General features: G+C 47.7%; 1 protein-coding gene across 1 annotated transcript in view; it reads left to right on the plus strand.

Annotated features, from left to right (window-relative positions):
* The window catches only part of GPR156 (G protein-coupled receptor 156), a 42,332-nt gene extending 19,226 nt beyond the window's left edge, over window positions 1-23,106 (plus strand). Inside the window, exons 3-9 of the mRNA XM_063950560.1 lie at window positions 7,222-7,345; window positions 8,267-8,377; window positions 10,155-10,280; window positions 11,146-11,241; window positions 13,497-13,733; window positions 19,956-20,117; window positions 21,807-23,106. Of these exons, the coding sequence (XP_063806630.1) occupies window positions 7,222-7,345; window positions 8,267-8,377; window positions 10,155-10,280; window positions 11,146-11,241; window positions 13,497-13,733; window positions 19,956-20,117; window positions 21,807-23,057 (2,107 nt within the window). The 3' untranslated portion in view covers window positions 23,058-23,106. The remainder of the gene's footprint in view (window positions 1-7,221; window positions 7,346-8,266; window positions 8,378-10,154; window positions 10,281-11,145; window positions 11,242-13,496; window positions 13,734-19,955; window positions 20,118-21,806) is intronic.
* The last annotated feature ends 270 nt before the right edge of the window (window positions 23,107-23,376 follow it).

A 23,376-nucleotide genomic window follows, 5' to 3' on the forward strand; every position in this document is an offset into this window, starting at 1 on the left:
TATATTTCTATTATACTGGAGGTATCACTATATATTTCTATTATACTGGAGGTATCACTATATATTTCTATTATACTGGAGGCATTACTATATATTTCTATTATACTGGCGTATCACTATATATTTCTATCATAGTGGAGGTATCACTATATATTTCTATTATACTGGAGGTATCACTATATATTTCTATTATACTGGAGGTATCACTATATATTTCTATTATACTGGAGGCATTACTATATATTTCTATTATACTGGAGGTATCACTATATATTTCTATTATACTGGAGGTATTACTATATATTTCTATTATACTGGAGGCATCTCTATATATTTCTATTATACTGGAGGTATCACTATATATTTCTATTATAGTGGAGGCATTACTATATATTTCTATTATACTGGAGGCATTACTATATATTTCTATTATACTAGAGGCATTACTATATATTTCTATTATACTGGAGGTATCACTATATATTTCTATTATACTGGCGGTATCACTATATATTTCTATTATACTGGAGGTATCACTATATATTTCTATTATAGTGGAGGCATTACTATATATTTCTATTATACTGGCGGTATTACTATATATTTCTATTATACTGGAGGCATCACTATATATTTCTATTATACTGGAGGTATTACTATATATTTCTATTATACTGGAGGTATCACTATATATTTCTATTATACTGGAGGTATTACTATATATTTCTGTTATACTGGAAGAATTACTATATATTTCTATTATACTGGAGGCATTACTATATATTTCTATTATACTGGAAGCATTACTATATATTTCTATTATACTGGAGGTATCACTATATATTTCTATTATACTGGAGGTATCACTATATATTTCTATTATACTGGAGGTATTACTATATATTTCTATTATACTGGAGGCATTACTATATATTTCTATTATACTAGAGGCATTACTATATATTTCTATTATACTGGAGGTATCACTATATATTTCTATTATACTGGCGGTATTACTATATATTTCTATTATACTGGAGGCATCACTATATATTTCTATTATACTGGAGGTATTACTATATATTTCTATTATACTGGAGGTATCACTATATATTTCTATTATACTGGAGGTATTACTATATATTTCTATTATACTGGAAGCATTACTATATATTTCTATTATACTGGAGGCATTACTATATATTTCTATTATACTGGAAGCATTACTATATATTTCTATTATACTGGAGGTATCACTATATATTTCTATTATACTGGAGGCATTACTATATATTTCTATTATACTGGAGGCATTACTATATATTTCTATTATACTGGAGGCATTACTATATATTTCTATTATAGTGGAGGTATTACTATATATTTCTATTATAGTGGAGGTATCACTATATATTTCTATTATACTGGAGGTATTACTATATATTTCTATTATACTGGAGGTATCACTATATATTTCTATTATACTGGAGGTATTACTATATATTTCTATTATACTGGAAGCATTACTATATATTTCTATTATACTGGAGGCATTACTATATATTTCTATTATACTGGAGGTATCACTATATATTTCTATTATACTGGGGGCATTACTATATATTTCTATTATACTGGAGGTATTACTATATATTTCTATTATACTGGGGGCATCACTATATATTTCTATTATACTGGAGGCATTACTATATATTTCTATTATACTGGAGGCATCACTATATATTTCTATTATACTGGAGGTATCACTATATATTTCTATTATACTGGGGGTGTCACTATATATTTCTATTATACTGGAGGTATCACTATATATTTCTATTATACTGGAGGCATTACTATATATTTCTATTATACTGGAGGCATTACTATATATTTCTATTATACTGGAGGCATCACTATATATTTCTATTATACTGGAGGTATCACTATATATTTCTATTATACTGGGGGCATTACTATATATTTCTATTATACTGGAGGTATCACTATATATTTCTATTATACTGGGGGCATTACTATATATTTCTATTATACTGGAGGCATTACTATATATTTCTATTATAGTGGAGGTATCACTATATATTTCTATTATACTGGAGGTATCACTATATATTTCTATTATACTGGAGGTATCACTATATATTTCTATTATACTGCAGGCATTACTATATATTTCTATTATACTGGAGGCATTACTATATATTTCTATTATAGTGGAGGTATCACTATATATTTCTATTATACTGGAGGCATTACTATATATTTCTATTATATTGGAGGCATTACTATATATTTCTATTATACTGGAGGTATCACTATATATTTCTATTATACTGGAGGCATTACTATATATTTCTATTATACTGGAGGTATCACTATATATTACTATTATACTGGAAGCATTACTATATATAATAGCCCTATTCTGTGACCTTGTGATTCATTTGCTAACGCTGGGCGGAGTTACAACAGTAGGCGGAGTTAGTCAAATGAGTCACAGAGATCTGGCCAAATCTACAGGAGACTAGGAGCAGCAGCAGATAGCATGGGCATTGGGCATGGCACAGGCAGGGGTGCAGACCTCCCAGCTTAACGCAGGAGCTTTCTCCAGGCAGAAGGAGGGAAATACACTCGGCAAAAAGGGGGCGTGGCTTCACGGGAGGGCCCCGTTTTCGTCAGTGAGGGGGCATGCCCAGCGCTCTGTGAGCTGCTGGCATGCCCCCAGGGGCTGATTATGAGTCCGGGGGGCCCAGGGCACTTGTGACAGGGGAGCCCTATCTCATTGCTGTGCCTGCTGTGGGGTTGGGGGCGTGGCCTAATCGCGGCCCGCGCGGCCACGCCCCCTTATGCAAATTTCGATTTTTATTTTTATTTTTTTGATGGGATTTTGGCCCCTCAGCTAGGGCTAAATCCAGAGGACGTGGACGCTCCCCCCTACACACCCGCACAGGCAGAAGAAAGCAGGGAGACTGCTGCCTCCCTGCAACACCACAGACCTGCCTACACGTAGCAGCGTGTGCTGACTGTAGCACAATGCTGCCGCTGTTACTGGCAGGACGGGGGGGGGGAGCTTCTGAGCTGGGACAGAGCTACTCCAGCCGGGGAGTCCCCTAAAACTGTGGGGCCAACGGTACGTATCCCCTGCCCCCCCCCCCCCACCCACCTTAATCCGGCTCTGCTGCTGGAACCCCCCCATTAATCCGTACCCCCTGATGCCCCCTCTCCCTCTGTCTCCACTATTCACCGCTGCTCTGCTAAGCAGAACAGCGAGTACAGGAGCTATCCAACTGCCCCCCCCCCCCCCACCGCCGGACACTGCGACCCGCGGGTGGGACAGCGGGACAGACCCCAAAAAATGGGACTGTCCCGCGAAAATCGGGACATTTGGGAGGTATGGGGGTGTGTGAGGGGTATGTCATACAGACAGACGGGCACCGGCTCACTGTGTGCTTGACCCCCCACATCGGCATACTCAGCAGGGTCTCTCTGATGCGGAGGAGCGTCACTTTCTGGCACACTCCACGCTTCTTAGCTGCAGTTTAGTGGGGCACCTGCCGCTGTGCAGGTTCCATACTGCCTCTGTTATCTCCAGCCCCGGCAACCCCACCACTAGCTGCAGCGCTGCCACCCGCAGTGAGGTGCGCCCAGCTCATTCACACACTTTAGCTGGCGGGTAGCGCTGCAGAAATCCGAGCTGCTTGCAGGCTCTGACCCACTCCTCCCTCCAGCCGCAGCGTCTCCTGGGAGCTAACCAGTCACTCCCAGTCTCCCCTTACCACAGTGCCCGGAAGCCGTGAGGTCCGCGCCATGTGCATGCTATGACCCCCTCCTCCCTCCAGCCACAGCATCTCCTGGGGGCTAACCAGTCATTTCCAGTCTCACCTTACCACAGTGCCCGGCAGCTGCGCGAGGTCTGCGGTGTGTGACTGAGGAGGGGGGGAGGGATGCGGACGGGCAGAGGAAGCAGGACTCCAGCCTGAGAGAGTCAGCCATGCCAAGTCTCCAGCAGCAGCAGATCCCAACAGGTTGGAGTGGAACAGCAGCAGCCAGCAGCAGTGACTCCGGTAAGACACATCTGTCTGTCACCACTGTTTTGTCCCTAATACCAATCTCTCCCGTGCCCTGTGTTCTGTCATGTCCCTGTCACCCCTGGCCTTGCCCTGCCACACTTATCCTGGCCCTTTCACCCTTATCCTGGCCCTGTCACCCTTATCCTGTCCCTATCATTTCTGTCCTGGCCCCGTCACCCCTGTCCTGGCCCCGTCACCCCTGTCCTGGCCCCGTCAACCCTGTACTGACCCTGTCACCCCTGTCCTGGCTCTGTTACTGCATACCCTCCAACTACCTTTTATGGCATGTACAGTACCCGCAGCGCCTCCAGACCTCTCCCCAATGCACCACACCTCCGCACCTTCCCCTCCACCACATGCGGCACTCCACCCCTCCCCCACATGCTGTGCCTCCAGACCTCCTTCACCACCCGTGGCTCCCACTCCTCCACCCCTTCACCACCCACAGCACCTCCAGGCCCCTTCCACCATTCACCCCCCTTATATGTCTCCCCCAACACCTGCTCCCCTCCACCCGCAGCATCTGCAGACACCCTCCTCCATCAGCGGTCCCCCCCTCACCCACCCCTCCCCCACCAATGGCACCCCCGCACCTGCCCCTGCAGCACCTACGGACCTCCTTTCCCATCCGCCGCAACACCCGTACCTGCCCCTACCCTACCCATGGTGCCTGCGGTCCCCTACCCAACCTCCGGCACTCCCGTCCCTTCCCATCCAACAGCACCTCCGGAACCCTTCATCCATCCACAACATCCCCACACCTGCCCCTCTCCCACCCGTGGCACCCCTGCCCCTCCCCCACCTTCAGTGCCTCCGGACCCCTCCCCCATCTGCATCCCCCACTCCTCTGCCCCTCCCCCACGCGCAGCACCTCCCGAACCTTCCCCATCCGGGCCCCACCCCCACTTCTGCCTCCCTCCACCCGCAGCATCTACAGACACCATCCGCAGTCCCCCCCACACCCGCTACATTCTGTACATCGTGCCCTGCAGGTGCTGTTCACGCCGTCGCAAGGGGCTGCGCCTCCTTCACCATCGCACGCCCTTTCATTGTGCAATATTTAACAACTAACAAAGGAATGCAGGTAATACTCCATATAATACAAATATTAAACCCCAGAAAGGCATGCAAGGGTTAAGGGGGTGTAGCCCCTTGCGACGGTGTGAAGAGCGCCCGTAGGGCGCGATGAAGCACCTAGTTACTATATATTTCTATTATACTGGAGGCATTACTATATATTTCTATTATAGTGGAGGTATCACTATATATTTCTATTATACTGGAGGCATTACTATATATTTCTATTATACTGGAGGCATTACTATATATTTCTATTATACTGGAGATATCACTATATATTTCTATTATACTGGAGGTATCACTATATATTTCTATTATACTGGAGGCATTACTATATATTTCTATTATACTGGAGGCATTACTATATATTTCTATTATACTGGAGGCATTACTATATATTTCTATTATACTGGAGGCATTACTATATATTTCTATTATACTGGAGGCATTACTATATATTTCTATTATACTGGAGGCATTACTATATATTTCTATTATACTGGAGGTATTACTATATATTTCTATTATACTGGAGGCATTACTATATATTTCTATTATACTGGAGGTATTACTATATATTTCTATTATACTGGAGGTATCACTATATATTTCTATTATACTGGAGGCATTACTATATATTTCTATTATACTGGAGGTATTACTATATATTTCTATTATAGTGGAGGCATTACTATATATTTCTATTATAGTGGAGGTATCACTATATATTTCTATTATACTGGAGGCATTACTATATATTTCTATTATAGTGGAGGTATCACTATATATTTCTATTATACTGGAGGCATTACTATATATTTCTATTATACTGGAGGTATTACTATATATTTCTATTATAGTGGAGGCATTACTATATATTTCTATTATAGTGGAGGTATCACTATATATTTCTATTATACTGGAGGCATTACTATATATTTCTATTATAGTGGAGGTATCACTATATATTTCTATTATACTGGAGGCATTACTATATATTTCTATTATAATGGAGGCATTACTATATATTTCTATTATACTTGAGGTATCACTATATATTTCTATTATACTGGATTTATCACTATATATTTCTATTATATTGGAGGTATTACTATATATTTTTAGCCTCGCTTCCAGATTCCCCAAAAAAAGGGACTGTGTCGTGTGGCCACGATGCTAGTGTCATGTAGTCACTCCCACTAGCAGCATGTGGCCACGCCCCCTCACAACACATGACCACGCCCATTTTTTGGCACTCAGTACCACTAAGAAAATATTTCTACTTGCACCACTGGGTTTGCTGTTCCACTGGGGAGTGGGGGGTGGGGTTTGCTGTTCCACTGGGGAGTGGGGGTGGGGTTTGCTGTTCTGCTGGGTAGTGGGGGGTGGGGTTTGCTGTTCTGCTGGGCAGTGGGGGGTGGGGTTTGCTGTTCCGCTGGGGAGTGGGGGTGGGGTTTGCTGTTCTGCTGGGGAGTGGGGGTGGGGTTTGCTGTTCCGCTGGGGAGTGGGGGTAGGGTTTGCTGTTCCGCTGGGGAGTGGGGGTGGGGTTTGCTGTTCCGCTGGGGAGTGGGGTTTGCTGTTCCGCTGGGGAGTGGGGTTTGCTGTTCCGCTGGGGAGTGGGGTTTGCTGTTTCGCTGGGGAGTGGGGCTGGGGTTTGCTGTTCCGCTGGGGAGTGGGGGTGGGGTTTGCTGTTCTGCTGGGGAGTGGGGTGTGGGGTTTGCTGTTCCGCTGGTGAGTGGGGGTGGGGTTTGCTGTTCCGCTGGGGAGTGGGGTGTGGGGTTTGCTGTTCCGCTGGGGAGTGGGGTGTGGGGTTTGCTGTTCCGCTGGGGAGTGGGGGTGGGGTTTGCTGTTCTGCTGGGGAGTGGGGTGTGGGGTTTGCTGTTCCGCTGGTGAGTGGGAGTGGGGTTTGCTGTTCCGCTGGGGAGTGGGGGTGGGGTTTGATGTTCCGCTGGGGAGTGGGGGTGGGGTTTGCTGTTCCGCTGGGGAGTGGGAGATATCTATGAAGTGATGTGCTGTATGATGACTGATGATTTATGTGTCTGTGGGTCAGGATTGTGAAGATGTCCAGCCCTAACCTGAACCTGGTGACCGTGCTGGGCAGCGTCTGTGCGTACATCAGCGCTTTCATGTTTGCGGTGCAGGAAAACGCCTCCTCCGTGGAAACGGTGATGCAGGTGAGTGACAGCGATGCCATACCTCCTACACCTCTCTCCTCTCCTACAGGTAGAACGTTATTAACCACCGAGATCTCAGCATAGTCATTAGATGCCTCCTCATGTCATATGAGGCTCAGACTCATCCCCTGATATTACCCTGTACAATAAACAACCCGAGAGTCATCGCCCCCTGATATGACGCACCAGTGTGGCCCCTCCCACCCAAACTGCTACTGGTAAAATCGTATTCTAGGGCCCGCCCAGCACAGAGCAAGGCCGCCCAGCGATGCGATCAGAATTCAATGGCGACTGCATCTCAGAAACCTCGGAATAGAGGTAGACACCTATACACGCAGTCAGGCTGCATATACAGGCGCATAGCTGCCATGTCTCCTATCGCGGGAAATGCAGACGACTTCATCTGACCGCCCCGAAAACGGCCATGACATGCCTGCGTTTCCCGCGTCACTCCCCCCCCCCCAATGGCGCAATGATGCCATTGACCGTCTGACGCCTGTAAATCACCTTCCGGGGTGCGATCGCACAGTGAAAGTCTGCGCATGCGCAATGCGGCTGCAGCGCAGGTGGCCGATACACGATCATTTGTGATTTTATTAACATTGCGTCCACCTCTGAATAGTCCCCAATATTTGGTTATTCAGCCCTGGAAACTGTAATAGAAAATGAGATAAGAATTTTTCGGGTGGAAACTGTGAAATTAGTTAATTGGAAGATCAACAATGGTGATGAATATTCTCCGTTCCTATAATACCCGCCTCACCATGGAGGATTGGGGCAGGACTTATGGTATACTCGGTAATCTGATATATAGCTGTATATATTTATATAAATGAGGTGATAACGCGATAGGTAAATTCATTCTGCAACACCAAGCGCTGTAAATGGTTCTTATACTTCCACTCACGATTCCCCATTTAGGTCCGGATCAGCCTCCTGTACGTTGGTGTCACGCTGGTGTTCGGGCCATTGTTGGGGAAGAGTTGGAGACTTCACCGGGTATTTACCCACAGGGTGCCCGATAAACGAGTGGTGAGTACTGCTGAGCCTCACTGTTATCACCATAATCATTTTCCTGTATTGGCATCCGCTAGAGAAATTAATATCTTGTATTGTCTACTCTTGTGCTACCTGAAGATTTTCCAACCACGTGGCGCAGACTCCCGAATTTCCCACCTCATTTACTATAGCAGTTATCTGGGATGAATACATGTCCTAGGGTACCAATGAATGCAAATGCAGGTTGGCTGCGAGAGACACAATGTAGCTGTAAGATGACAATCCCTGGCGCGTTTCAGTGCTGGCTGTGCGCTTTCATCAGAAGTAACAATTGAATTGTATTGAGTATTGATAAAATAAAGGTTTCTTTTTTTAGATCATCACGTAAAGGGCTCCAAAGTAAGCTTTTATTTTTGATATACAGTAGTACAGCCTTAACTGTACTTAGTAGTGAGTTTAGCCCTGGTAACTGCAATAGTAAATGAGGTGGGAAGTTTCTGAGCTTTTGTACTGTGCGGAAAGAGTCAGGTATATAAGGAGGGTCTCTGTGGTGTTGAGGAAAATATGAGATGTGGAAATAGTATACATCTAAGCAGTTCACAAAACGAGAGCTGTCAGCATATATATATATATATATATTTGTAGAGTTACTTTTTATATTATTACGGGAAGGCAGAGGAGCAGCTGAGAACATTGTCTTCTAGTCCAGGTGTAGGCAACATGGAGCTCTGGAAGCTGTTGTGGAACTGAAGTCGTGTAACCTTCCTCTGCCCTAATCTCTACTTTTCTGTCATCCACTGGCCTCTAGGAGGGCCACATGTTGTGTTATTGCTGTATCCAGAAATAATGGATCCAGGTCCTCAGATGGTCACCAGCCGTGGAAGTCAGTAGAGACTGCAGTAACCGGACTTTGGGAGTTCCCTTAATTGCCCGTAGTAACCATAGACCAGAACTGTCCACCCATCTCCTGTGTGCATGTGATAAGAATGGAACCTGGGGCTTGGTGCTCTTCTGTGGCCGTTGAGGGTCTTCACCTGTAGATCCTCCTGCCACTTCGGCTGGGACTCTATCAGCCTCTATTGCCCACAGTTGCCTAATAACTAATACACTAATTATGTTGTAGCTTTATTGCTATGCATCAGCCCATGATGTCCTGATCGTCTCAGTAACAATGGGGGGTAATTCTGAGTTGATCGCAGCAGCAAGTTTTTTAGCAACTGGGCAAAACCATGTGCACTGCAGGGGGGGCAGATATAACATGTGCAGAGAGAGTTAGATTTGGGTGGGGTGTGTTCAATCTGCAATCTAATTTGCAGTGTAAAAATAAATCAGCCAGGATTTACCCTGCACAGAAATAAAATAACCCACCCAAATCTAACTCTCTCTGCACATGTTATATCTGCCTCCCCTGCAGTGCACATGGTTTTGCCCAACTGCTAACTAAATTCCTGCTGCGATCAACTTGGAATTACCCCCAATAGTATTTGTATATACACGGGCAATAGCAATTTAAATAGGTTTAGTTAGGTAAAAAAAAAAAAAAGTAAAAGGTTAGATGATAATGTAGAGGGGAGCGTGTTACACTGTGGTCAGCATCTGGGCAGAGAGACGTTGTCTCAGGCCCTGCCTGTTCTGGAGCTATCCGGTCCCCCAGCGGCTCATGCAGTGAGGTAGGTGATTGGAAGGAGGTGCGAGGTGCTGTTGTTGAGGTGAGGGGGGTGGGTAATGTGAGAGCAGCCCTGCTAGTAACTCAGGCACCAGAAGAGCTAGCATGAGGAAGCGTTGCTGATCTCTGACTTTTGTCCTGCAGATTATAAAGGACCTGACGCTGCTTGGCCTGGAAGCTGGCCTTCTGTTTGTGGACGCCTTGCTGCTTCTGTCATGGGTTCTGTCTGACCCTGTCCTCTGTACGCAGAATGTGAGCGCCAGCATCACGGTGAGACCCCCAGAACTATGCACCGCTCATACTTGCTCCTTATACCGCCATACAGTAAGGGGGCCGTAGTACAGCTACTAATCTATGGGCCTGATTCAGCCGATGTTCTCTTCCTGCGTATGCGTCCCGGTAGACACTCAGACTCTGCAACAGGACCCGATCTGCGACGATGGTACCGATGTATCAGCAGTTATACACCGTCGGAGGGAAATTATGCGCCAGCAGCGGGTGTCACTATGCTCAGTTTAGCTTCTGTCCATATTAGCATATAGTCGCAGTTGCGTACAGCAAAAGATTGCAGCAGCAAGAACAGCCGCACCTGAATCAGACCCTACGTGCATTGTGCTTTAGTGTATCCGTCTTTTCCCTTCCGTGTGTCGCTCCTGAACTGCGCCCGCTAACGACGTGTTGTGTAAGGGCATGAGAAGTAACAGCTGGGTCACATGACTGAGTGCCAGGCGGGCAGGAGCGGACGCCGTGGGTAGTAACCATAGATGGTGAATACTATTGCCAAGGGAGTATGTACCGCTGGCATATTACCACGGCAATGACTGAGAACAGCACTTGGCATAGTAATAGGTATTACTGCCATTGTGTATATCATTGGGCACCACTAACGGCATGTATGTTACTGGGCATTACTAACGCTAGTTATATTACACACTGCAGTGAACTCTGTATTGCAGAGCTGTAACAGGGGCAGCATGGTTGCAGAGTGGTTAGCATTGATGCCTTAGAGATACTGCCCTCTTCTGTGAGCTGCTGGTTATCATTACCTGCCAGCAGAAGCCCCTGAGATCCGCACACTTGTGTACTGCACCCGTCGCATACGTGGTGACCAAATTCTACTTTGTCGCCCACACAGGCCGCTCGGCAGGGCACCTTCTGCGCCGTGACCAGAACACGCTCCTGTTCTTCCCTGTATGCGGACTTCTGGATCGCCCTCTTGGTGGGGTTCAAGGTAGGAACTCTTAGTGTCTCCCCAACGTTCCTGGTCAGAATAAATGCAGGGTCACCTAAAGATGGTAAATATCACCTGAGAGCGCCACCTTCAGGCATTAAACCTAAACAGTAATATTGCTGAGATTAACCACATATAATAAATGCATCTGGGACTGAGGATCGACAGTGGCTGGGGCGACACACATTAGGTCAACACCTATTGGTCGACAGTGAGTAGGTCGACGCAGGAAATAGGTTGACACAGCCATTAAGTTGACGTGGAAATAGGTGTTTTTTTGGTGTTGTTATCTCCGTAAAGTGACGGGGAACCCCAATTAGTGCACCGTGTCCCCTCGCATGGCGCTCTTCGCTCGCCATGCTTCGGGCAAGGTGCCTCACTCCACTGCTGCTGCGCTCAGCACATGTTACTGTTCCCAATTGTACTCCACGTGGATCGTAAAGTATGAAAAAGTTCAAAAAAAGGGGGAAAAAAAGTGAAAAACTCATGTCGATCTTTTTCCACGTCGACCTATTCACTGTCGACCAATAGGTGTTGACCTGAGTTGTGTCGAACTAAGTTCTGTTGACCCAGAGTCTGGATACCATAATAAACCAGTATCAGTCTCAGCAATTGATCAGAGCCCCGCTAGATGGATAGTGAAGGTAGCGGAGAGTAAAGGGTTAATATATAAATCAAACATGAACCCAGAATATTATTAGGAGTTTATTTACAGAGCTCCGCCCAATGCGGCATTTCCAGGGCGGAGTTATCCTCACAACGCGCCCATATACGTAAGGGATAGGCATAGTCTGTGTAACCGTTTAGATTGGCTGCTCTCTCTGTCCGCTTGGTTTATCAGTCATTTCACAGGCAGTTGTTTCCCAGTATAGACAGTAGGCAGCCGTGCCCGCTGATGCCCCTTCCACCTGCAGAAGACTTCCTGGCATACATTATATGCATGGTTAGCCATATTATAGATCCCTGATTGGAACTGCGCAGTATACGCATGAACGATATTTAGTCACCCCTAACCTCACAACTCACTGGATGACTTTCCAATCAGTACTGGGGCAGATGTATTAAGCCTGCAGAAGTGATAACGTGGAAGGTGCTAACGCATTAGCCAATCAGCTCCTAACTGTCATTTTTCAAACTTGTAATGATTGGCTGGTGCGTTATCACCTTCCACTTATCACTTCTCCAGGCTTAGTACATCTGCCCCCCCAATGACAGCTAGGAGCTGACTGGCTGGTACCTCTGTTTCTAAATCTAGGGATGACGCTTGGTGGGAGCACACCTCAGTCAGGAAGCGCCTCTGGGCACAATTGGACCTTCTGAAATAGTCTGCGAGATGAGGCATCGGCGACATTCTGGCCAGTTAGCCCCTGAGGCAGCGATAATTTAAAACTGGTTGGATTTTGCCTTTTGCTGCTTTTACAATATGGACTATAATCATAACCGTGACGGCATCTTGCAGCTATTACGTAAGACCCGTGGTGGCAGTGTGAGAACTATGGCCCTCATTCCGAGTTGATCGGTCGCAAGGCGAATTTAGCAGAGTTACACACGCTAAGCCGCCGCCTACTGGGAGTGAATCTTAGCTTCTTAAAATTGCGACCGATGTATTCGCAATATTGCGATTACTAACTACTTAGCAGTTTCAGAGTAGCTCCAGACTTACTCTGCCTGTGCGATCAGTTCAGTGCTTGTCGTTCCTGGTTGACGTCACAAACACACCCAGCGTTCGCCCAGGCACTCCCACCGTTTCTCCGGCCACTCCTGCGTTTTTTCCGGAAACGGTAGCGTTTTCAGCCACACGCCCCTGAAACGCCGTGTTTCCGCCCAGTAACACCCATTTCCTGTCAATCACATTACGTTCGCCGGAGCGATGAAAAAGCCGTGAGTAAAATTACTTTCTACATAGCAAAGTTACTTGGCGCAGTCGCAGTGCGAACATTGCGCATGCGTACTAAGCGGATTTTCATTGCGATGCGATGAAAAATACCGAGCGAACAACTCGGAATGAGGGCCAATGTCATAAATAAGCATACGGAAAAGAGTAATTCCAAAGTCTGTGTGCTCACATTTGTCATGTGACTGTGGTTGCCATGGTAAACTGTAAATCATTAATAGAAGAATAAGGGAAAAAAGATAACGAAAACAGAGCAAAACAATAGGTTTCCAGAGGTAACTTTAGTCACTTAAATTAAAAATCAAACATGAATTATTGGAACCACTATAAAAATCCCTTTCTCTCGTCTTGCTTTCTTCAGGGCGTCCTCCTGGTGTACAGCAGCTACCTGGCCGGCCTGACCAGGAATATCAGCACTCCGCCAGTTAACCAGTCTCTGGTGATCATGGTTGGCAGCAGTCTTGCGGTCGTTTGCACCGCGGTTGTGTTCTTAGTGACTCGGTTCTTCCACACCTGGCCTGGCCTGGTCTATGGAACGACGTCTGGAAGCATCCTCGTCTGTACCATCACAATTAACGGCCTCATCTTCATTCCACAGGTAACAGTCCACACTCACTCAGAGAGGGGGGAGTCTGGTAACTTCTTTAGTTTTTAAATTCTATTTTACGTACGCAACTCATTCCTGACGTCCCAGCCTCCGCCTGAAACCGAACACCGGCGAAACTACATGTAACAATGGCGGGATGGACTAGAAACTGTCCCTGTCTGTCTAGCTAATGCTGCGACATGAAAGGAACAATCTTTGGGGGTAAATCCAAGTTGATTGCAGCAGGAATTTTGTTAGCAGTTGGGCAAAACCATGTTCACTGCAGGGGAGGCAGATGTAACATGTGCAGAGAGAGTTAGATTTGGGTGGGTTATTTTGTTTCTGTGCAGGGTAAATACTAACTGCTTTATTTTTACACTGCAATTTAGATTGTAGATTGAACACACCCCACCCAAATCTAACTCTCTCTGCACATGTTACATCTGCCCCCCCCACCCCCCCCCCACCCCTCCCCTGCAGTGCACATGGTTTTGCCCAACTGCTAACAAAATTCCTGCTGCGATCAACTTGGAATTGCCCCCTTTAGTTTCATAAATCACAAAGTAGTGTCACACCCTTAAGCCGCGCGCAGACACTGCTGATCAGATGGCAGATGACAATGGCTTCATCACGCTGCGCACTGCTACCCGTACAGCACATAGCAGGGGCGCACAGTCCGCCACCCACTCAGCAGCCACCATTGTCCATCTGTACATTTACGTGGATATCTCCGTTCCTTCATTCCCAGTCAATCACAATTAACCCCACGTCCAGGTCTGATGAGATGACATTTGTTTACTCCAGCGGTGTGCAGAGAATCCGTCATTCTGTAGTAATTTGGGGGAAAGTTCCCCGTCATGATCTTTTTGTGACTACTTATAGATTTACAAGAAAACGTCACCTTCCCTTTTCTGCAACGTGATCTCTTCCCCAAATCAGAGCAAGTTCTTATGTCAGCTAAATATAGTAACATAAACACTTGTAAAAGCCAAAATGTTCTCGAGTTCTGCAAAAAGGAAAAGCAGAAGCGCAGCACATGTGCAGAGCCTCTTATATCTACTACCAATCACCAAGATGACATTTTATTTGGAGTGGATTGCAAACCTATAGGGTTAGGGTCAGATACGGATTCAGTATGCTGTACGGGCGGACGTGATGCTGCCCGCCAGAATTCTTGTAGGAGGGCGAGCGCTAAGGGTCCCCTTGCAGGCTCGACGCGCTGCGGGCTCGGTGTCTCGCAACAGGATCTACCCCCCTCTCCATACATTGCTTCAATAACCGCAAGGGTGATATCTGGGCAATAGGGTGGCATTTGGCATCCGCTCTAGTGATATCCCTTAGTAACAGGACATGTGGGAGCGGGAGCAGTCTGTCACTAAGGAGGGGGCGAGTGCGGTGTGGCTCGTTAGCAGTCATCTCCATCACAGCACTCGCACACGTTGCACTTTACACAGCCGCTACCACAGCTGAGGCACATGGAAGATTTTGACCAATCACGCTTCTTCTCCTGGCAGTTAAAAGGACAACTCATACAAAACTGCACACATACCACTAACACAGTGCACAAATTCTTTTTAAAGAGGGTTTATCATCTGGAGTAGTGGAAGCATCCACCACATACGTTTGTCGCCTAGAGTGGTGGAAGTTTCTGTTGCGTAGGCTTGTCACCTAGAGTGGTGGAGGCGTCCATCGCGTAGGCCTAGAGTGGTGGAAGTATCCGTCACGTAGGCTTGTCGCCTAGAGTGGTGGAAGTGTCTGTTGCGTAGGCTTGTCGCCTAGAGTGGTGGAAGTTTCTGTTGCGTAGGCTTGTCGCCTAGAGTGGTGGAAGTTTATGTTGCGTAGGCTTGTCGCCTAGAGTGGTGGAAGTATCCGTCACGTAGGCTTGTCACCTAGAGTGGTGGAAGTGTCTGTTGCGTAGCCTTGTCACCTAGAGTGGTGGAAGTATCCGTCACGTAGGCTTGTTGCCTAGAGTGGTGGAAGTATCCGTCGTGTAGGCTTGTCAACTAGAGTGGTGGAAGTGTCTGTTGCGTAGGCTTGTCACCTAGAGTGGTGGAAGTATCCGTCACGTAGGCTTGTTGCCTAGAGTGGTGGAAGTATCCGTCGCGTAGGCTTGTCAACTAGAGTGGTGGAAGTTTCTGTTGCGTAGGCTTGTCGCCTAGAGTGGTGGAAGTCTCTGTTGCGTAGGCTTGTCACCTAGAGTGGTGGAAGTTTCTGTTGCGTAGGCTTGTCGCCTAGAGTGGTGGAAGTTTCTGTTGCGTAGGCTTATTGCCTAGAGTGGTAGAAGCATCCGTAGCGTAGGCTTGTCGCCTAGCATGGTGGAAGCATCCGTTACATAGCTCCTTGCCTCAGCTGACATTAGCAGCCAATAAGAGACTTGCAATCCCTATGTATACCTTGTCTGCTTTTTGCTCTGTGCCAGTGTATTTATTCTGACTCCCAGCAAGTCACAGCCTGACAGCCTGGCTCCTGAGTGTATACCACAGTTTCCGGTGATATAACCCTGCATTGCCATATTCCTGGTCTGCATTGCCCACTTTCAAAAGTGCTTCACTCGGCTTTCGCCACAATACGATTACACAGGCTTGTCACCTAGAGTGGTGGAAGTTTCTGTTGCGTAGCCTTGTCACCTAGAGAGGTGGAAGTTTCTGTTGCGTAGCCTTGTCACCTAGAGTGGTGGAAGTTTCTGTTGCGTAGCCTTGTCACCTAGAGTGGTGGAAGTTTCTGTTGTGTAGCCTTGTCACCTAGAGTGGTGGAAGTTTCTGTTGCGTAGGCTTGTCACCTAGAGTGGTGGAAGTTTCTGTTGCGTAGCCTTGTCACCTAGAGTGGTGGAAGTTTCTGTTGCGTAGGCTTGTCGCCTAGAGTGGTGGAAGTTTCTGTTGCGTAGCCTTGTCACCTAGAGTGGTGGAAGTTTCTGTTGCGTAGCCTTGTTGCCTAGAGTGGTGGAGGCGTCCATCGCGTAGGCTTGTCGCCTAGAGTGGTGGAAGTATCCATCGCGTAGGCTTGTCACCTAGAGTGGAGGAGGCGTCCATCGCATAGGCCTAGAGTGGTGGAAGTTTCTGTTGTGTAGCCTTGTTGCCTAGAGTGGTGGAAGTATCCGTCGCGTAGGCTTGTAGTCTAGAGTGGTGGAAGTATCCATCACGTAGGCTTGTCACTTAGAGAGGTGGAAGTTTCTGTTGCATAGCCTTGTCGCCTAGAGTGGTGGAAGTTTCTGTTGCGTAGGCTTGTCGCCTAGAGTGGTGGAAGTTTCTGTTGCGTAGGCTTGTCGCCTAGAGTGGTGGAAGTTTCCGTCGCGTAGGCTTGTCGCCTAGAGTGGTGGAAGTTTCTGTTGCATAGGCTTGTCGCCTAGAGTGGTGGAAGTATCCGTCATGTAGGCTTGTTGCCTAGAGTGGTGGAAGTTTCCGTCGCGTAGGCTTGTCGCCTAGAGTGGTGGAAGTCTCTGTTGCGTAGGCTTGTCGCCTAGAGTGGTGGAAGTGTCTGTTGCGTAGGCTTGTCGCCTAGAGTGGTGGAAGTTTCTGTTGCGTAGGCTTGTCGCCTAGAGTGGTGGAAGTTTATGTTGCGTAGGCTTGTCGCCTAGAGTGGTGGAAGTATCCGTCACATAGGCTTGTTGCCTAGAGTGGTGGAAGTTTCCGTCGCGTAGGCTTGTCGCCTAGAGTGGTGGAAGTCTCTGTTGCATAGGCTTGTCACCTAGAGTGGTGGAAGTTTCTGTTGCGTAGGCTTGTCACCTAGAGTGGTGGAAGTGTCTGTTGCGTAGGCTTGACGCCTAGAGTGGTGGAAGTTTCTGTTGCGTAGGCTTATTGCCTAGAGTGGTATTATTATTACATTTTATTTATAGGGCGCCACAAGTGTTTCGCAGCGCCGTACAAAGGACAGTACAGGGAGACAAAACTTAGCATAACAGTAAATAAATAACAAAAATGGAGTGCAGGTAACAAAGAGCACCACAATTCTCAAAACATAATACAGCTTAGATGTAAGTAGCGAAGGAGTAATCATTGTACTACTTGGGCTGGCGGCCATAGATAGAGAGGGGCCATTTACCAGCACGAGAAAAAGCAGGTAAAGATGGTCACTGAGTGAAATGTGTCAAGAAGATGGCTTAGACAAGAGGAGAGAGGGCCCTGCTCTGAAGAGCTAACAATCTAGTGGGGAGGGGCAACAGACAGATGACATGAGGTGCAAGCAAACAGGTAGAAGCCTGATGGTGGTATGCGAGCAAAGCAGAGATGTCCAAGGCATGGGGCAGGGGGATGGAGGAGCAGCCTAAGGACTAGGTTATGCATTGGAAGGGTACGCTTTGATAAATAGGTGGGTTTTCAGTGCCCGTTTGAAGCTTTGCAAGGTCGGGGAGAGTCTAATGGAGCGGGGGAGCGTATTCCACTGAAGGGGTGCAGCACGGCAAAATCCTGAACTCGTGCATGGGAAGCAGTGACCAAGGCAGAGGAGAGGCGACGGTCATCAGCCGACCGTAGTGGGCGGGAGGGAGTATGAAGGGAGAGGAGGTTGGAGATGTAGGGAGCAGTGGAATTAGAGATGGCCTTGTATGTGAGGGTGAGGAGTTTGAAGAGGATTCTGTAGGGGAATGGGAGCCAGTGTAGAGTGGTAGAAGTATCCGTAGCGTAGGCTTGTCGCCTAGCATGGTGGAAGCATCCATTGCATAGCTCCTTGCCTCAGCTGACATTAGCAGCCAATAAGAGACTTGCAATCCCTATGTATACCTTGTCTGCTTTTTGCTCTGTGCCAGTGTATAATCATTCTGACTCCCAGCAAGTCACAGCCTGACAGCCTGGCTCCTGAGTGTATACCACAGTTTCCGGTGATATAACCCTGCATTGCCATATTCCTGGTCTGCATTGCCCACTTTCAAAAGTGCTTCACTCGGCTTTCGCCACAGTACGATTACACAGACCTCAGCCATTAATCTCTACCTTCAGTAAACCTGTAAGCTTCCTGGTTCTCAATCTGCAACAACTACAGCTTGGTCAAGTGCCTGTGTTTCTACTGCAAGCTTCCCCACAGGCTAAAGTTCTCTGCAGCCTACTCCTGATTACAGTGCTCAGAACAGCCCTCCGACAAGTCTGTTGTTATGGTCCTGAACTTTGCCACGTGATTAACCTCCGTTTGCCTGCGAGCTATCTTGGTTCAGTGAGTACTCGGTTTTACTCGGTTCTCAAAACGGCATCTTATTGGCTATCCAAAACACGTGACATCCGTGAGCCAATAAGATGCCGTTTTTAGAACCGAGTAAAACCGAGTAAAACCGAATCCGCTCATCACTATACTTTACCTCCACGTCCAGACAATGCACCAGCACCCAGCAGCACAGTCTCTCTCCACCAACATCCAGGGACAGTTTGCTCCTGTTCCGGCACAGCCATTTCCAATCAGTACAGTGTGGCACCTTATCCTGTTCAATCTTGCACTCCTGTTCTCCACAGGGTTACACTCAGTAACAAGTTGCACACCAGTGCAGGATCATCCAAGTCAGTCTCCATTCCGGTTCAAGTTTTCAATTCCAGTCCGGTCATTGTCTGGTCCAACTCAAGTATTTGACTCCAGTCCAGTCCAATTGCAGTCTGTTCCAGTATTCAGTTGATTCCAGTCCGTTCAGTATACAAGTCTGGTTCCAATCAGACACTGGAAGCAACCCAGTGTCCCGTCAATTCTACGTTACTACAGCAACAGCCCAAGGCTCCCCGATCCGTATCCGCTGACTATCATGACGGATCCGGACAGGGCGGATCCTGACAGTTGCACTGGCACAGACAAAAGGCAGACATGGTTTACATAGGGATTGCAAGTCTCTGATTGGTTGCTAATGTCAGCTGAGGCAAGGAGCATTCTGACTGGAGGGAATGCAATCAGCTGACATGCTCCAACAGCAACAGTATAAAAGACAAACAGGAAACCTCACCTGCAGGCCAGGTAACAAGGTAAGTCCGATAACAAATACAAGAACTTGATTGCTGCAGACTGGATCATAACAGCCTCCCTGACTTCTTCCCATACTTAGATAATAGAAATACAATCTCTGTGAGCATATCTAGTGCTGACATGGGATACTGTGCCCCGTTCAGAGTCTGTGCACTGGGCGTGATGCCTTGCTACAACACGCAGAGCTTGGCTCCCAATACTCCTGAACTCACTGTACCCAAGTAGCGCACCTGTGAGATCTTATTACTGCACCTGCCCTGATAATATGTGTAGTATGAGAATGCTTGTGCTGTGCACCCCCAGCTGTTGCAGTGGAGGCAGTTTGAAGAGGAGCCAAGTCAGACGAACGTCCAGATGGCCAAATATTTCAACAGTCCCAGCAAGAGCATGAGGTCAATGTACAGCGAGGAGCAAATCTACCAGCTGCTGGGCGAGAACACATCGATGAGACGTCTGCTGACTGAGGTGAGACTTCTGTCTGATTTCATGGGGACGGAGTTACTTTTGGGTAATTTCCATGTGTGCCTGTACTAGTACCTAATAACATAATGGCGCAAACATTCATACTGCGAAAGTGGTTTGTGAGTAATACAGACTTTTCAGAAACAATAAGATTATAGAACTGATTTTAGAGGGGGGGGGGGGGGGGGAGAAGGGATTTAGGGGGGTTCAGAGTGACCAGAGTAGTTGGTAGGGGTTCAGTATGCCGACCATCAGTTTCCCAACAGCCCCTCAAAAAGTACCCTAACCCTCCCCGGTGGTGCTTAACTCTCCCTGGTAGTACCTAACCCTCCCCGGTGCTGCCTAACCCTCCCTGGTGGTACCTAACCCTTCCCGGAGCTGCCTAACCCTCCCTGGTGGTACCTAACCCTTCCCGGTGCTGCCTAACCCTTCCTGGTGGTACCTAACCCACCCCGGTGCTGGCTAACCCTCCCTGGTGGTACCTAACCCTTCCCGGAGCTGCCTAACCCTCCCTGGTGGTACCTAACCCTTCCCGGTGCTGCCTAACCCTTCCTGGTGGTACCTAACCCTCCCCGGTGCTGCCTAACCCTCCCTGGTGGTACCTAACCCTTCCCGGAGCTGCCTAACCCTCCCTGGTGGTACCTAACCCTTCCCGGTGCTGCCTAACCCTTCCTGGTGGTACCTAACCCACCCCGGTGCTGGCTAACCCTAACCCTCCCTCAATGTCTAAACCAATCCCTCCCCTCTTAGTGCCGAACCCTAACCTCCCAAGGTCCTAACCCTAACTCCCCCCTCCTCGGTACCTTACCATAACCTTCCCGTCCCTGCACCTAACCCTAACACACCCCCTTCTAATACCTAAACCTAACCTCCCACCACCTGCAGCAGCGTCCCGCTGGAAGAGCGGAATTCCAGGCATCTGTATTCTGAGGCCGGGATCCCGATCTCCGTCGGGATTTTGAAGCTGGTCTTATGCCGTCGTTCAGGATTCCGGCGTCAGTATTTAGACCGTCGGGATCCCGTCCGGCAGCATTTTAACTGCAACCCGTTGGTAGGAGGTGGCAGTTTCTGTTGAGGACATTTACGCACAATCTCTGCCTTGTTCTTGCTCTTTGTTTAAAAGTGGTATTCTATAATTAGCATCAAACATCCCAATTACAATGATACATCTTTCTTTCCCACCCAGGCAAAGGCTTGTCTAAACTCAAGTAGCGTACAGTGCTCAGTACCATAACTAGGACAAACCTGGCTCCTGTAACTTATCTGGTATCCCGAGCCACCGCTTCAGGTGGCACCTTCAGATCTGCTGGTCTCCTGGCAAATGGCTACCAGTCCCTACTATGAAGGGTCCTGCCCTACTTAGACAAAGGCCTATACAATATATAATTGTACGTAAGCTTAATTATGGACCTGACTATACAGCTTGTAGAATTACACGAAGATAATGAGAAGACCTAGACAGATTTCTGCACTACACTGCTCGTGAGAATACATTAATAAGCATCTCCTATAAGATAGTCTTCTCAACAATGCCACTGACATGGATTCCTCTGCTCATGCTCTTTTGGGGGGCAATGGCCTATCAGAATGCCCCTGTTGTTGGCGCAGTTTAGGTGGTAAGGGGCATAATGAATGGTTTCCTTTCTCTGACTTGCACTAAACAGTGTCATCTGTGTTGCATTTACTCAACAGAAGAACGCAGTGATAGAAAGCCTACAAGAGCAGGTGACGAATGCCAAGGAGAAGCTGGTCCAGCTCCTGAATTCCGAATGCAGCGTGATCCCCGAGGCTGCCGCTATCGCTGCGTCAACGCTGGCTCTTCAGCAGCACAAAGACTCTCCAGACGAGGGCACCGATGGAGAAAGCAAGGGGCTAACTAAGAATGATCCAGAAGACGACACAAACCACCGCCTGTGTGTCCAACCAGCTCAGGGATATACCACCTCGAAATCTAACGATGAAGGATTCCAGTCCCCTAGTGAAGAAGGATATGAATTGCGAGTCAGTGTCCCCCCATCCCCTAACTGCTCCATCCTAAAACAAGAGACTGAAATGGCTGCAATGTCCAGAAACGTCAGCTTTGCAGACGGCGCCTCCTCTAAATCTCAGCAGGAGAGCACAGGCAGAGTAGCAGACGAGGCGTGGGAGCAGTTGACGAGAAAGGTAAACTATGTCAGCAGTGAGAAGCTGCAGGACATCCTGAGGGAGCTCAGCATAGAGACTCTATCGGGCTGTGGGAAGTCATCTCCAAGGAGGCAGAGACGTTCCAGCCACAGTTTCCACGGGGAGACCGCAGCACATCCTAGCGAAGGGTTCCGCAATGTTTGCCTCAGCTTGTCGCCTTACATAACACGGAGAAGACGGGGTCATGGATACGGTTGTAGGAACGTTGCCCGTTTCTCACAGAATGTCAGGCCGATGCCTCCCCACGCGCATTATTTTATAAACCAAGGTTCCAGAGACAGATCCAATGACGCGAACGTGCACAGAGGTGACCTGTTAAATCCCACGCCTGAGATAGCACTGGATGAAACCTACGGTGACCGATGTCGGCCATCTGCCCCAACAAGGAGCGTGGAATTATGCTTTCAAGCAGAAGAAAGGGACCAAGGGAACGGCGGCGTATGGATAACAAAATTATCAGACCGCCAAAACTACGGTAAGGGATCTAGCCGTATTACCCACTGGGCCCACTTGGAGCCAGACCCACGGGACACTTACAGATCCCAGACTCCCTTTTCAGATTCAGACTCTAGTAGCTCGGAGGAGGCTCTGTGCTTCTGCCACAGGCCCTACTGTGACATCTGCTCTGTGAATACATGTGAGTCCAGTGACAGCTGCAACACGGAGATGGATGAGCACCTGCACGGGTGGCCGAGACATCCCAACCATTCCCAGACAGTCATAAACTTTAATGAGGACCTTCAGCCGACTTTTGTTTGATGGTTAAAGCGAGTTGCACTTTTCTTTTACCCTCACTGTCTGAGGAACATGTAGCAATCTGCAGCCATTGGAGCACAGTGCACTTCCTTCACCCTCACTGTCTGAGGAACATGTAGCAATCTGCAGCCATTGGAGCACAGTGCACTTCCTTCACCCTCACTGTCTGAGGAACATGTAGCAATCTGCAGCCATTGGAGCACAGTGCACTTCCTTCACCCTCACTGTCTGAGGAACATGTAGCAATCTGCAGCCATTGGAGCACAGTGCACTTCCTTCACCCTCACTGTCTGAGGAACATGTAGCAATCTGCAGCCATTGG

Source organism: Pseudophryne corroboree, chromosome 2 (genome assembly GCF_028390025.1).
Source record: "Pseudophryne corroboree isolate aPseCor3 chromosome 2, aPseCor3.hap2, whole genome shotgun sequence".
Classification (NCBI taxonomy): Eukaryota; Metazoa; Chordata; class Amphibia; order Anura; family Myobatrachidae; genus Pseudophryne; species Pseudophryne corroboree.